Source organism: Macrosteles quadrilineatus, unplaced genomic scaffold, assembly GCF_028750875.1.
Source record: "Macrosteles quadrilineatus isolate MER2022 unplaced genomic scaffold, UCM_ALF_1.0 Scaffold_4__1_contigs__length_99947679, whole genome shotgun sequence".
In the NCBI taxonomy this organism is placed as follows: Eukaryota; Metazoa; Arthropoda; class Insecta; order Hemiptera; family Cicadellidae; genus Macrosteles; species Macrosteles quadrilineatus.
Window position 1 is genome coordinate 20,335,896 of NW_026542597.1, and position 15,267 is coordinate 20,351,162.

General features: G+C 38.6%; 1 protein-coding gene across 2 annotated transcripts in view; it reads left to right on the forward strand.

Moving 5' to 3' along the window:
* Positions 1-14,845, forward strand: part of LOC128992484 (uncharacterized) — a 36,783-nt gene extending 21,938 nt beyond the window's left edge. The window contains exons 1-2 of one of the 2 annotated variants that reach the window (XM_054416074.1): positions 7,537-7,698; positions 13,992-14,845. In XM_054416074.1, coding sequence (XP_054272049.1) covers positions 13,994-14,404 — 411 coding nt within the window. In that variant the 5' untranslated portion in view covers positions 7,537-7,698; positions 13,992-13,993 and the 3' untranslated portion in view covers positions 14,405-14,845. Of the gene's footprint in view, positions 1-7,536; positions 7,699-13,991 lie in introns of those variants that run through there. The other variant, XM_054416075.1, reaches the window with a different exon arrangement.
* The last annotated feature ends 422 nt before the right edge of the window (positions 14,846-15,267 follow it).

Sequence of the window (15,267 nt, forward strand, 5' to 3'; positions counted from 1 at the left end):
CGTTTATTGTATTTTACCTTGATTGCGAGGATGGAAGGAATGAGGAGTAATAGAACTAATAATTGACAAGGGGTGAAATTTTCGTTTTCTGTTTCATTGAAACCAATGAATTAATCATTAATAAACCCTCCCCTATTCTAAACTGAAAAGTACTGTTAGTGTTTAATATCGGAAAAAGAAAAATATCAGTTGGTTCTAAAGTCATCTTTGTTTTTGTAAATTAAATTTATGAACATATTCGTTTTGATTAGCTTCACATTACCTTCAAATTCGGATACTAAAGGAAAAGGTCATAGATTTTAGTCAGTTTTTGTTAGTTGACTTTTGGATATGAGAGTAAAACACCAGTATGACGCATATACCTGATGTAATAACCATATTTTGGTCATAGTAGAACAAATTACAGAGAGAGCCACAGCATTTTACTATGCTATGGTTCTTTATTTTGTACACAAATGTTATATTTTGCAATAAAGCTGACCATTCAAGTAGCTTAGTTAAAAAGTTAAATCAGTGATTGTCATTAGTACACTCAAGTCGGGAATTCAACTGATCTAGCCTACGTCAATTTGTATTCTAGAACTGTCTACAACCATTGACTATTGGATACTGAAGTAGACGTCCCATCTATATGGACCAGCTGTAGCAATTTTTTGTGTGACTAAAACTCTATTTGTTACCTAATTTGTTTTTGCAGGTCAAGTTGATGAGTCGTAACAGTTGCAGCTCACAATAAGTCATTCCATTAGTTTGACTTGATTAAAAAGGTTGTGTATTTAACAGAAATCAGTAATTTAGATCAGCACAATCTTTCGGTGGCTCACATCAACAACGACTTTTTTTAAACTGGCTACAGATTTAACATAGGGATGGAATGTCTATTGCATAGTCAAGACACTTGCCAATTTCAACGGACGCAATCCCTTTACCCTTAAAGAAGAACATAAGAAGCAATATACCATCAACATAATGGTCAATATCCATATCCATTGTCAAATTATCAATATGATGATTCGAAAGACAAGGCCTTCGATAAAAAAACATAATTCAATACGATGTGACAAGGATGCACTGTTCAAGTCTGTGGTTTGCCCAAAGAGGAAGTGTAAGTTGAGAGAAGCCTCAAACCGAGGCTGAGGTCACTGTCGAGCCGAGGTCACATGACGACCTCAGCCGAGGTCACCTCATGAGGCTCATGTAGGACGAAGGGTGTGGCTGATATAACTGGGTCAGTAATACAGAGTGATGTTCTTGGGGCCGATCATCCTTGAGGTCGTCTTCTTTGGAAACTTCTTTCTTGTGTCTTCGGCATATCACGTTGTGACGGGAGATGGTTGTGTAGAATGGGACGCCTTTGAGAAGAAATATTGGAGATGGGATAGGGTGTCATACCATTGGATCTTTTGATAATCTCAATTCAAAAGATTATTGTAAGATTATTGTGGTGTTAGTCCTGTGTTTATAGCAGGACTTCTGACTTGAGGGGCGGGTTCAAATCTTAGCTATGTACGTATTATTGTAATATTGAGGCCCAATAATCCGTTGCCACTTAAGCTGTCCAGTAATTTAGGACATGTATGTTGAAAACTACACTATACCTCTAACATACTCTGTATTTAAGAAGCCCTTCCACCAAAAACTATACCATAACTTCTTAAATTTAATGAATCACATATCATGGCAGCTACCCTAATTGCTATATAATGATTGTTTTTCGTCGTCTGAACAATTCTAGTGTTTCAAACAATTATGACAAGGAATTCAGAGAGTAAACACACAAACAGAGTTGATACTTGCTAAATAACACTTGAAATCCGGTGTTAAAGGCACATGGCTCGAAGATAGATGTTTATTTGTTCGAACAAATCCGTGGATGTTGGTTTATTTAAACAAGTCACATAGTCAGGAAACGAAACCGTTCCAAATTTACGTCAAAAATGAGTAATCTAAATATCAGTCAGCATAAATTCCTCACAGTTTAATTTAATAGTCTTGGCGTCAAACTTATTTTCATAAAATAAAAACTTAGTAAGGAAAATTAATGATATTAGGGAGCATATTTCCTCATTAAGTTGTTTCTGCTACAAACAAGTCATTTCCTTTCACTCAAAATGTCTGAAAGTTTGTATTTTCAAAGTATTTGGAAATTCCCTCAGACTCTTATTTGTAAATAGACTAATGTATAATGGATTGAAATTATGTGCACTTGGATATAAGAATCACTTTGACACGAGAGTCACTTTGACACGAGGGTCACTTCGACACGATAGTCACTTTGATACGAGAGTCACTTTGACACGAGAGTCACATTGACACGAGAGTCACTTTGATACGAGAGTCACTTTGACACGAGAGTCACTTTGACACGAGAGTCACTTTGAGACAATAGTCACTTTGACACGAGAGTCGCTTTGACACGAGGGTCACTTTGACACGAGAGTCACTTTGACACGAGGGTCACTTTGACACGAGGGTCACTTTGACACGAGGGTCACTTTGACACGAGGGTCACTTTGACACGAGGGTCACTTTGACACGAGGGTCACTTTGACACGAGGGTCACTTTGACACGAGAGTCACTTTGACACGAGGGTCACTTTGACACGAGGGTCGCTTTGACACGAGAGTCACTTTGACACGAGGGTCACTTTGACACGAGGGTCACTTTGACACGTGGGTCACTTTGACACGAGGGTCACTTTGACACGAGAGTCACTTTGACACGAGAGTCACTTTGACACGAGAGTCACTTTGACACGAGGGTCACTTTGACACGAGGGTCACTTCACTTTGACACGAGGGTCACTTTGACACGAGAGTCACTTTGACACGAGGGTCCCTTTGACACGAGGGTCACTTTGACACGAGAGTCACTTTGAGACAATAGTCACTTTGACACGATAGTCACTCTGACACGAGAGTCACTTTGAAACAATAGTCACTTTGACATGAGGGTCACTTTGACACGATAGTCACTCTGACACGAGAGTCACTTTGAGACAATAGTCACTTTGACCAGAGGGTCACTTTGACACGAGAGCCTCTTTGACAAGAAAGTCACCTTGACACGAGAGTCACTTTGAGACAATAGTCACTTTGACCAGAGGGCCACTTTGACACGAGAGTCGCTTTGACACGGTTACCTCCCACTAACTCCGCGTCCCGCCACCTCCGTGTCCCGCCACCTCCAAATTTCAGAGTGACCCCTATAATTCTCGGTTACTACATGCGTTAAGACTTACCGTCCTAACCTAAGCTAACTTAACCTAACCTAACCCAACCCACGGGTTAAATTTTCATTAAATCTTCCATCCACGGGGATTTGCAGCTATGGATGCTATGACAGCTACCAACGCAGGCAATGACGGTATTATAAGGGTCACTCAAGAATTCGGAGGTGGCGGGAGAGATTTGGGTTCGGAGGTGGCGGAACGCGGAGATAGCGGGAGCACACGTTTGACACGAGAGTCGCTTTGACACGAGGGTCACTTTGAGACAATAGTCACTTTGACATGAGGGTCACTTTGACACGATAGTCACTCTGACACGAGAGTCGCTTTGACACGAGAGTCACTTTGAGACAATAGTCACTTTGACATGAGGGTCACTTTGACACGATAGTCACTCTGACACGAGAGTCACTTTGAGACAATAGTCACTTTGACATGAGGGTCACTTTGACACGATAGTCACTCTGACACGAGAGTCACTTTGAGACAATAGTCACTTTGACCAGAGGGTCACTTTGACACGAGAGTCTCTTTGAGAAGAGAGTCACATTGACACGAGAGTCACTTTGAGACAATAGTCACTTTGACCAGAGGGTCACTTTGACACGATAGTCACTCTGACACGAGAGTCACTTTGAGACAATAGTCACTTTGACCAGAGGGTCACTTTGACACGAGAGTCTCTTTGAGAAGAGAGTCACATTGACACGAGAGTCACTTTGAGACAATAGTCACTTTGACCAGAGGGTCACTTTGATACGAGAGTCTCTTTGACAAGAGAGTCACCTTGACACGAGTGTCACTTTGAGACAATAGTCACTTTGACCAGAGGGCCACTTTGACACGAGAGTCACATTGACACGAGAGTCGCTTTGACACGAGAGTCACTTAACATTACAGTCACTTTGAAATGCCTGTTAATCAGATCACTAGTAGGGAGACTTACAGGGAAAAGTGAAGGAAAGTGACATTGATATCTTCTCTGGCTTGCGTGTTTTTGTCCTAGACGATTTCTAGCTGAAACTCGATATTTCCCTTTCTAGTTTGTCCAAGTGCCTGAAACGTACCTACAATGATACAACAATACGTACCTGATTAACAATACAAAACAAGTTAGTAATGGTTGACTGATTTGTTGTATTTATTTTATAATTTTGAGAACAAACTTTGGCTGGGCAAAAAAGTAACTGGAAGTTGAAAATGCATTCCAGTTTCAAACATTTGGGAATCGTCTGATAAAGAGCTTGGTAGCTCAGTGGTTTTGGTACTCCCCTAATAATCTGAAAGTCGCCGATTTAATATGAGAAGTCGGTAGCTTTTTGATGGTTCTAAATGGGGTCTTTCTATGATCAATTATTGAACATTGGTTACTTAAGAAAATCGTCCTGTTTTATAATTTCTTCCAAACATCCTCAGGTTAAAATATTAATGGTTGTATCCCCAACTCATAATGCGATTGGAGATTGGAAATGCAATTTTTGACAGTATCTGTGCTTATTTCGCTCTGCAGATTTCGTTCATTGGACTGCAGTAGCAATGGAGAAGTCTGAAGAAGAAGTGACCAGGGCCTGAAAAGAGCATTTTTATCCCAACACACTCACTGGACAACTTTTCCAGCCAGATTGAAACGGTGGCGTGCAGAACTTGTCACAAACATGAGAGCCCAAACGAGTCGTTCTGATAGCCAGACCCAGCCTAATATACCGCTAAAATTAGGTACATGGGTTTCTAAAACTTCTAGGTGTTTATTCTAAAAAGAATATAACAGCTGTGCAGTACGAAGCCAAGACCCCACTAGAAAAACATGCCATGCTGCAGTGTGGGCAGCGCAGCACTACGTCACAGTGGTGGATAGTTGCACTAAAATCTTACCGTTAAAATCTGACCAAAAGCCCGCTTATTTACCTACAACTATATATATTATATATTTCAGTGAATCTATCAACTAGTGTGACGTCATGGTTCCTGCAGCATGGCCTACATAGCCCCGATTTGCTTTTAAAATGTTGTATTTGCCAACCAGTGGAGAATACCATTTCTGGTTGAAGATAGTTTAATCAAGCATGAATTTAGCAATTGGTAAAATCAGGGAAATGCATCTCGGAGGAACGTTTCTGATTAAGACAAATTAATGTCGAGTTTTAAAGCGAAACCCTCAAGACAAATGCCTGTTATCAGCAATCTGGTAGGAAGTTGAAAACGCAATAAGGAAATTTAACGCCCACACAGAAGGAAAGTGGCTATGGTAGTCCAGTCTAGCTCTGTGACCCGTTTCTGTGGGTTGGTAGTTACACCAGCACATCCTTTGTTGGCCAATGCCGCTTGTATTGTGCTACACCATGCAATATCTCGTATCCCACCCAGTACAATACTCTAAAGTAACCGTTAAAACATGATACAATTTGAGCCATTTTACTAGCATACTTTAACAGACTTCTTGAACTTGCAAATGTATTCTTTTCTGATTTGCTACAATTTGTTCCTTTTTTTTGTTATTCCTGAGCTTTATCAAAAGTCGTATGATCAAGACAATCATAATTTGCATAAACAGTCAGGTATGCACTGAAAACCGTATGCATGCGTAGATCATGTCTTAGGGAGACTAAGCCTCGCCTAGCCATCAAAATCTATTATGACATTTTCTAAATCAACCAGGAACCTTATGATTGCCGGCTATCACTACAACCATGCATCCCCAGCATCTATTCTTGTTGTAGAAGATGACATTTTCTTCATAATCCATCATCGAGGTGATGATGGCTGGCTATCAGCCTACCGAGCCGTGGTTGGGTCACGGATGTGGCGAAGGCGTTATGAAACGAAGAATCTCCCACCGCAGCTGGGAGCGAGAAATGAGCTGTCGATCTGAGAGTAGATAACACTGATGAACGTGTCGGCAAGGCATGTTCACACACGCAGGCAGGCCCGTGTTCAAACGTTTAGTCATGGGAGAGTGATTTGTTCCAGGTGCAACTCTTGCTAAACTGTCTGGCTTGAACTCAATAAGGGATGAAAGGTTAAGTGGAAGAGACGTGGAGATAGTGTAGGAGTGAGTACAAAGTATTCAAATACTTGTAAAGAGTTGTTTTATGGACTCGGAGGGCCATCGATGAGGGAGCAAGACAAATTGACAAATTTGAGTTAATCCAAAGGTCCACCCTTTTCCCAGAACCGGATCGTCAAAAAGACGAATAATAAGTATACATAGTTGCAGGCTATGGCAATCTGACATTTACTTCTTATAATTATTGAGAACACGAACACAAGAGAGAAGAAGAGAGAGATGTTTCTGTTCCTAACCTAACCTTATCCAACATAGTATAACCTAACCTAACCTAACCTCATCTAACCTAACCTAACCTAACGAAACCCGACATTATCTAGGACAGTTAGGTCCAGTTCCAAGCCATAATCTATACTTACAGTACTCGATGATTTTGCGTTTTCTGCCGGTTAGTTTGGTCGTTTGTAATTTTGCTAGTTTATGTATTTCCAAGCTGGTACTATGTCCCCAAAACTTTGTTTGACAATGTTTTACTTGTCCATTGCAGAATCTAGCTGAAGAAATTTTTTTTTTACCTGGTCGCTCTTTTTTTAAGCGGTTTAATGAAATTAATACACACATAGTATTTTAATAGGGATATTTAAGAATTTATAATGGGCTTTGATCCTGCTTTTTGCGTTAAACTTCAACGTGAATTTGATTATAACAACACCAAAGCAATCATGGTTTAAGCAATAGATTTGTCCTGACCCTTAGATAAGCTGATTAAAACAAGTGCACTTTGCAGGATACTACATTTTTCTCTAATACCACACCATTTTCTTTATGCTTAAAGAACATTATTTAATTCTTTGAAAACCTCTTGATCATCATCGTGCATGTTATTAAATTACCTGAAAGTAAAAAATACGTCAAATAACACTTGTAATAAATATATTTATTACAAGTGTTTTTTGACGTATTTTTAGGTTTATTTTTTTGCTAAAACGGAAACTTAGTTGAAACCATTAATCAATCGTTCATAAAACTTTCCTACTCCTAACCAAAACCCCTCCAACTTTTTCCCACTGTTACATTTATCCTTTTTAGAGCGCTGATAAATCACAGAATTTACACACTGGCAAGGAGCAAAGTTATTGATCTAGATATCTAGATGTTCAGATAGCAATGTTGGCTAGGTTGCTATTGGCTGGATGGCTATAGGCTGTGGCTAGGTGGCTACGCTAGGTGTCAGGGCCTAGCCGACCTTGTACCTTCATATAAGTGTCGGCTGTTCCTCGACCTCTGTACAATCACCGACTGTCCACCGTCCTTCTGCAGTCCATAGTCAGTCTTAGTCGTGCTGTGCCTACCTATACTCGTGTTCCCTGCTAAGTGCCTACACTTGAGTTACTTACCCTAAGTGCCTTCTCTACCGGAAACTTTACTCCAATAGCCTACCTCAGTGTAGAAGTGCCTTGTGAAGTAAGTGAAAAGTGAAGTGTTGCGTGATTTAGTGTAGAATATAAGTAGAAGGTGTTACTGGTATGTAGAGTAGAATATATTGACGTATAAGATTGTAAAACAATAACTTTCTCTAGGTTGGTTAGTGGGTATCACCAAGCCTTCTCTAGGATATACAGTAGTCCTTTTGTGTTTTGAAATACAAGTTTCTAATATAAATTTTGTTTTATTTTAAGAAAGAGGGAAACATAGCAATTTAGGTAAACATTTTTTTTACATTCGTCAAAAAGATAATACTTGACATTTATTTACTATCACGCCTTTAGGATTTCAATCAGCACGAATCTTTCAATATTTCAATAATATGTATCAACAAGGTACTAAATCTTTCTGCAAAATATACAGGTCTTTTTAGAAATTTTGTAGATAAATAATCAACGGATGGGTTGCTAGCCTAGTGGCTAGAGCCCGGACTTCAGTGACAGATGTAGGCATGGGGTTCTTTCCCTAGGATATCCACAAATAATGAAGTTTTCGTTCGCTATACCTTAAAGGTATTCTTGATTCCTTAATTGGAAACGCCACCGACGTTCAAACTAATAAATTTACATGCGACAGTTAAATCGAAACTGTAATACTAAAAGAGTAGGGGATTTCGAGAAATCAAAACATATATTCAAAATCCAGAACATCACAATCTTTCTAATCTAAAGACTTTGATGATGTATTGAATCATAAACTCGTGAGGCTAAACAGATCAATTTGACGACACGAATATTTCAAGGAAGAAACTCCCGAGTCCTTCCCTTCTGGAGAGGAGAGAGTCAACATGCTACACACACGGGTTGGTCCAGTCCTTTGGTCCTTGTCCAAGACCCAAACCAGTCCGATTCCACCAGTCCTCCCGTCCACGGGGCGCAGAACCACTTTCTATCACTGCCGGCTACAGCATTGTTTATGTTTATCGTTACTCCTTCCTCACAAACAGTCGCTGGCGCCATAACTGCTAAACAGCTTGCTTCTTCGGTGTTGCGGTTTGGTAGGATTTTTAAATTTCAATATTTTTATGTTAGTGATTGTTGAAAATAGATAGAGGTAGACACCCTTTTCCCATACTTAAGCTGTATCCGGGTTAAGGAATGCGCTAAGGCCATTGAGGTACTGATTTCTATCCCCTATGGTTGTTGCCCAATGATCAAGGACAGCCATGTAGAGTCTCAAACTATCAAAAAGCAGATTTTAGGATCGAACTGGCTCTTATGGTTACAAGAAGAGCACTATCATATCAGTCAACCAGATTTGTGCGGTCATCATACCTTTACGTCTTCTATGTTGCTCATGATTTCTGCAGTTGAATCTCAATAACCCGACACTTGATATACTGTTCGTAAGTTCGCCAAGTGAACGAAGATATACTAAAAGAAAGTCATAGCGAGACAGAAATCGTCAATTTGTCAGTAGGCTATTACATTCACAGAGAACCCTTTTTCATATAAACCACCCTAAATTTTGTGTTAGTTCGTGTAACCTAGTCATAACTAAACTCGACTAACCTCATGATATGAAATACCACTTTTTGCAAATCAATTATCTTCCAGAAACTAATAACCTTTTGGAACTACTCCTGGAACCAATTCTGGAACTCGCTAACCCACGACCCAATGTATCTTCTACTCACTACTTTCAATGTAGGTCGGATCATGAACAAACGTCAATAGAGATTTTCGTTTTTAAAAACGTTTTACTTCTTCTTCCAGGGTTTGTTATTTTAATTTTTAATTACTTTTTGCAATTTTTGGCACTGCTTCCGTAGCGAATTGGACCATTGTTTATCAATTTATGAGTTCCATTTTGTAATTTTAATTGCACTAATAGTTTAAAGACATTTCTCCATATCCACATTTTCCCTCCTCCTCCCTCTCCAATACAAATAACATTTTTCTTTTCAAACTCCAGGTAACAATTAGAAAAATGTTTCTACTGTCAGGAGAGGTCCCGGGCTGGGGACCGGTATAGCGGAGTTAAAAATGTGTTGGCCCTGAAAAGGGCCGTTTGGCCAAGAGCTTGTACGTCGCTTGGCGGAAGGGGGTCCACAACCCTTAGCCCAAAGAATCTACTGAATAAAAGTGGTATGGTAATACCGCTTAGCGTAAGACGCTGACAATTTAAATCGAACAAACTTAAGCGTATAGGTTGAGCCCGGTTCGGTCAACTCTCGAAGTCTTGGCTGTGGTGTTTCTTGAGCCTCCTCCGCGTCCTCCACCGAGGGGTCAAGAACGTCACAACAGTCAAGCGCTTCCAGAGCGACCTCATCAGGTAAAGGCAACCCTTCCCTTACGTTTACAGCTAACGGGTTCCTCAACATACTGCCACAAAGTAAGTTACGTGTTTACAGTGAGAAAGTTATTGAGAAACAGAATTTTTGGTTTCCATGGTTATTTTTTTCTCTGTTTAAATTGCGTTGCTAAAGCAATACAATGGTAAGATAAATTTACAAATGTTTGAATGAAATGAATACACGAGGATCCTCAGGACGTAGTCTCATTCGAGCAATTAAAATACTGACAAAGTGATTTCTGTCAGTTTTAATTAAAATTATAACTAATTAATAATTAAAAATATATATAATTTCACCCCACGCTGTAAATAAAACGTGTGTTTGGAATTTCTTCAATTTTGATAATTTGTTTCTTATATTTCGTTGTTGTTTCGTCACTGGCATGGCAAAACAAAAGGTCCACGTAATTTTTTTTTATTTTAAATTCATTTTTTGTGCTTTTTTGAGCCTATTTTAATTTATGAAAGGATTCTGCTCATCTACAGAAAATATATTTCTAACAGTATGCGTATATTTTCTGCGATGCACACGAGCTGAGAAAAATGTTTTCAAGAAACATGCTTGCCTATTAACAAATAGGATATCTCACAAGTCCAACTATTAACAAAAAACTTCGAACATGTGCGTTTTCACTTGATTAATGTTCACTGAAATTATGTTTGTTAAATTTATCATTACAATTACCAACAATTGACGTAAAAAATTAAAGTTACAAAGTTGGGGTTATTGCCCTGAAGCTATTTTCTACCATGTTTGCTTTTACAACTTGAAATAGTTTGTATAATAAAGAAGGGCTAGTATAAAATAAATAAATTCCTCCTTGATAAATAGTAAGTATATTTGTTCGTGCTACTATACGAATCAAGTGAAATTCGCCTTCAATGGTAGTACATGTAGTAGTTTTGGGAGAATTTTATTTAACGATAAAATAAATAAAATTAAAATAGTTATTCATCTTCAGAGGAATCTTCTTTGACTGTTACATGAAAATCGACTTGTGGTGAATCAGTTTCAAACCTGACTCAGCGTTACGTCATTTACACCGATTGCTCAATTTTCTATTTCAGTAACTTTACACAATAGCTTTCAATATTACAATTTAAGCAGATCAATACTTCACCGATATCCTCCATATTCACGACTAGTTAACTTCTCCATGAATATTCCATAATAGTTTCCATGCATCCATACCAGCACCACGGTTAAATTACAAATTCAAATCATAGCCTCTGCAAAATACATTGTCTGGCTTTGAATTAAGCTAAGTAGTTTCCTGGGTCGTTTTTGATCATCTTCAGTTTTCAGATGTTAGCTGAACCATAGACAAAAAAAAAAGAATTAAATATAGACTGTCAGCTGTGCTGCAGTTACAATGGTTACCATAGGTTCTGGCAAACACCACTGGTAGCGCCGTGTAGTTACGTAGCGCTTACGCCATAACTACATGGCACCCCCAGCGGTGTGCACCAGAACCCACCGCAGGTAACCGCAGCACGGCTTACGGTCTAAATTTTATGGTCTGTTATTTTTGTCTATGGCTGGATTCATATTCGAAATAGCGGAAATTAATTGTTAGAAACTATCCAATTGTGTGTGTCTGTCTACCTACATAGAACTGTATTTGTCCGGTTAATCCATCAGGGCCATGAATAACAGACGACTCATAGTTGACTGATATAGTATTTTGAAATTTAAAACGGTAACTCGAACAAAATATCCGATTTAGAATCAATGTAGTATGAGTACGCACATTTATTCAAATTTAGTATCCAATAAAATTAAATATCCTTTTATCATAAACGCGTTTGGTTCAAAATTTTAGGGTATCAAATAATGTGATTGAAGTGAAGGATTGCTGAGACAGGGATATATTTTACCATATGAATAGGTAAAATTACAATAATTATATTTTGATTATAAATTCACAACAAAATTATAAATCTAAATTGAAAGATTTCATTCTACAAGATCATGTTTGACCCCATGTCGATTGCTGATTAAAAGTCTGACAGCACGATCAGGGCAAAGGTCACGATTACTCTCGTGCTGATCCTTTAAAGATCATGCTGAGGCTGACGTTCAATGCGTTTACGTGATCCATCTAAACTTTCAAAATATCAAGTTGCATGACTTCCTTGAAAGATACTATAAATTGTAATTGGTTTATTATGAGTTGCCTGATTTACAAAGTAAGGTTTGAAGAAAGTAGTTTTGCTTATTATTTCTGACTGATGAGCCAAGTGTCAAAGTATTTCTGAAAGCAGGGCATCCAATATTATACCTTGAAAGGGATAATTGTCGTATTAATTTTTCAGAAAATCATTTATATGCCACCTCTGCATTAAGGTAATCTTGGCTAATTTCTGTTTCACGTTAACGATTATGTTGCATAAATAAATCTTCATTATCTGGGCTCTGATGTATATAAATATTTATTTTAGTGCGGGTTGTAAATAATCACACACAAAAGAATGGCTATCGAAAGAGCTGAATAGACTATTCACTTCCTGCAGAAAGAGAATTTAATGTGTACTTTATTCATTTAATCAGAGGATAAACTTGATATGTTTCTTGTTCTTCTCTTGCAAAGTATCCACAAGAAAGAATATGAAAACTGTCAGAAAAAGGTTAATTTTAATTTTGTACATTACAATATCTGTTCAGTATGAGGAAACCAAAATGTATTCAGGTGGTTATAGAAGAAGTTTTAGAGATTAAAGAGACGAGAATAATATTACCTTTGTTATGTATAGAAAGTTCTACTTGCACGCTCAACACAAACCAAACGCAATATTCTCTTCTTGAATTACGATTCTTGAATGTCAAGCAAGTCGATCTCCTCAACAATACATCTTTTATCAATACATCTTTTAGTAATGGACGCTGATGTTCTAAAATGATACAATGACAGTGTAGCTATGACAGTTTTCGTTGAATAGTTCCGCAAACTTCCCAACTTCTCTAATGACGTAAGCAGTAAGTAGTGATGTTCTCTAGTCCACCAAGGCCGAAAACCGGCCAAATAACTGTGTCGAAACGTCGACACCATCTTACGTCACAGATGGGACGTGTTTTTCTCTTTCCTCAAGCAGCCATTTTGTTTGAGAGATTAGGTCAAGTGTGGGTTTAATTGGGTTGATGTGATGTTAGATTATTGGGTGATGCTGTGAATCTCTTGAACTACAATGTAGATACTATAGCCTATAGAGAAATATAACCGTAATTGAATAACTTTGCATAACAGCATATTCTGTAACAGTGCTGTACTTTTTACTTTGGATAATGAAAGCACGGGCTTTACAATGAGTTTAATTTGTTCTGACAAAAACTCAAACTACGTACTTTATACACAAGCTTGAACATTTTCACAACCGACAACCAGATAAATGATCTAGAAAGGTGAACACAATTGCCTGGTTAAAATGCACAAAATATTAGGCATTTCGAATCGAATTTGGTAAATTGTCAGATAGAAATAAATGACAATGTGTTCTACTTTAAATACTCTATCTCGATGAGGTTATTTCGTGCTAGAATGGTGAAAAGTAGTTGATAATTATTAGGATATTCAATGTATTGCCATTGGAAGCTATAGACTAAAGAAGCCTTCTCTTTTAGAGGCTGTACCATTGGGAGGCGTGCTATATTTTTGTTCAAATGGAACATAGTTGAATAAACCTCCCGCAGAGTGTGCTGCTGTCAAATTTAATTTCATCCCTTGGATTTTGATCCTGTGAAAGTTGGGATGTTATAACTAGCGCTCTCTGCCGATGCTTCCATTACGCTCCTTGTTATCCTAAAACTATCTAAAACTTTAAAGGAACGGTTTTTCTTGTCAATCCACCTATTCATAGTCGAAGGTAATACTGAATTCGAAATTTTTCCTAAGAACTGATAAAGTTTGCACAATTCTTACAAAACAATATATTGAATAATACCTCCTATGTAAATATAACACGATCTCGTAATGTTACAGACATGATCCAGCTGGTGTTGACGTCAGCACTGCTGGCCGCCGTGTCAGCATTTCCTCAGCAGTACTTCGCCCCGGCCGAGCTATCCATCAGCATACAGCCGCCACCTCTGCAGCAACAGCAGTTCCAACCGTACCCGCAGCAGCAGGTCTTCCAGCGTCAGCAAGTCCAGCAAGTACCTCAGCAGAACTACGCTCATCGCGCGGTCGTCGCGAACGCCCAGAGGGAGGCCCAGCTTCCTCCGCATCTGCTGAACCCCTTCTACAAGAACCAGAGGATCGCCTCCGCGCTGGCCAAGGAGAGTTGGTTCACCCCGGGCGAGAACCTCGTGGTCGACCGAGAGGCCGAGAAGATCCCGAGGCAGAGGATATACTCGGTGCTGAAAAACGCGGGCTTTATCAACCGTAGAAGATGAGTGCGAAGTGTTCGTGAAGTTCAAAGTAACATCTGACATGTTTGAACAAATCGTAAAACGTGTTCTAAAATGTCACATCAGGTTCTGACACGTATTGACATGACACGTGCAGCAAGTACAATTCATAACTTGTTCTGTTACACTAGTACATGCCCCTTACTGGCAGCTGTGACACCTTCAAACATGTTGTGATTGATTGCGGTGCACACCCGCATGTTCTGACGAGCTACAATATGATCTTCACGTTACAACGACAACCAGTCCGGACTGTAAAGTGAGGATTGTGCTAAGTGTTTGTGAAGGTGAAGTGATATAACCAAAACAAAAACAATTGTCAATTGGTAACCTTCAGCAAGAGGCCTAATTAAATATTTTCGATTAGTTCGTAATGTAAATATAGTTTTATTGTTAATATGTATTAATAAACCGTTTATTTTGTGAGTGTTATTCGTAGCTGTCCTGTGATAAAATTATGGTTCAAAGGTTTGTTTTAGAGGCGTAATCTTCTCCTAGAAGAAACCAGCGAGCACAGAAAACACGTAAAAATTATCTGTTTCCAAATTATCTTCAGAATGCTGTAAAATTTAAGGATATAGCAAGTCTTAGCTTTGAATGGAAACTGAGTGTTTGGGGTTTTAATGTTCATATATTTTTCAAAAGCTGGTAATTATTGTGGGAGCTTGGAATTATAATGTATCAAAAATAGGATTTCTAATGAATTAGAATTGGCATGAAAAGTACATTGGCAGAAACATACTTTGGAGTTTTAGGATTATTCTGTTCAATAGGACGTGACTTGTTCAATATGTATGCCAGTATGCCTAACTACCTTAGCACAGCTCAACAACTATGGTGGTTATAAT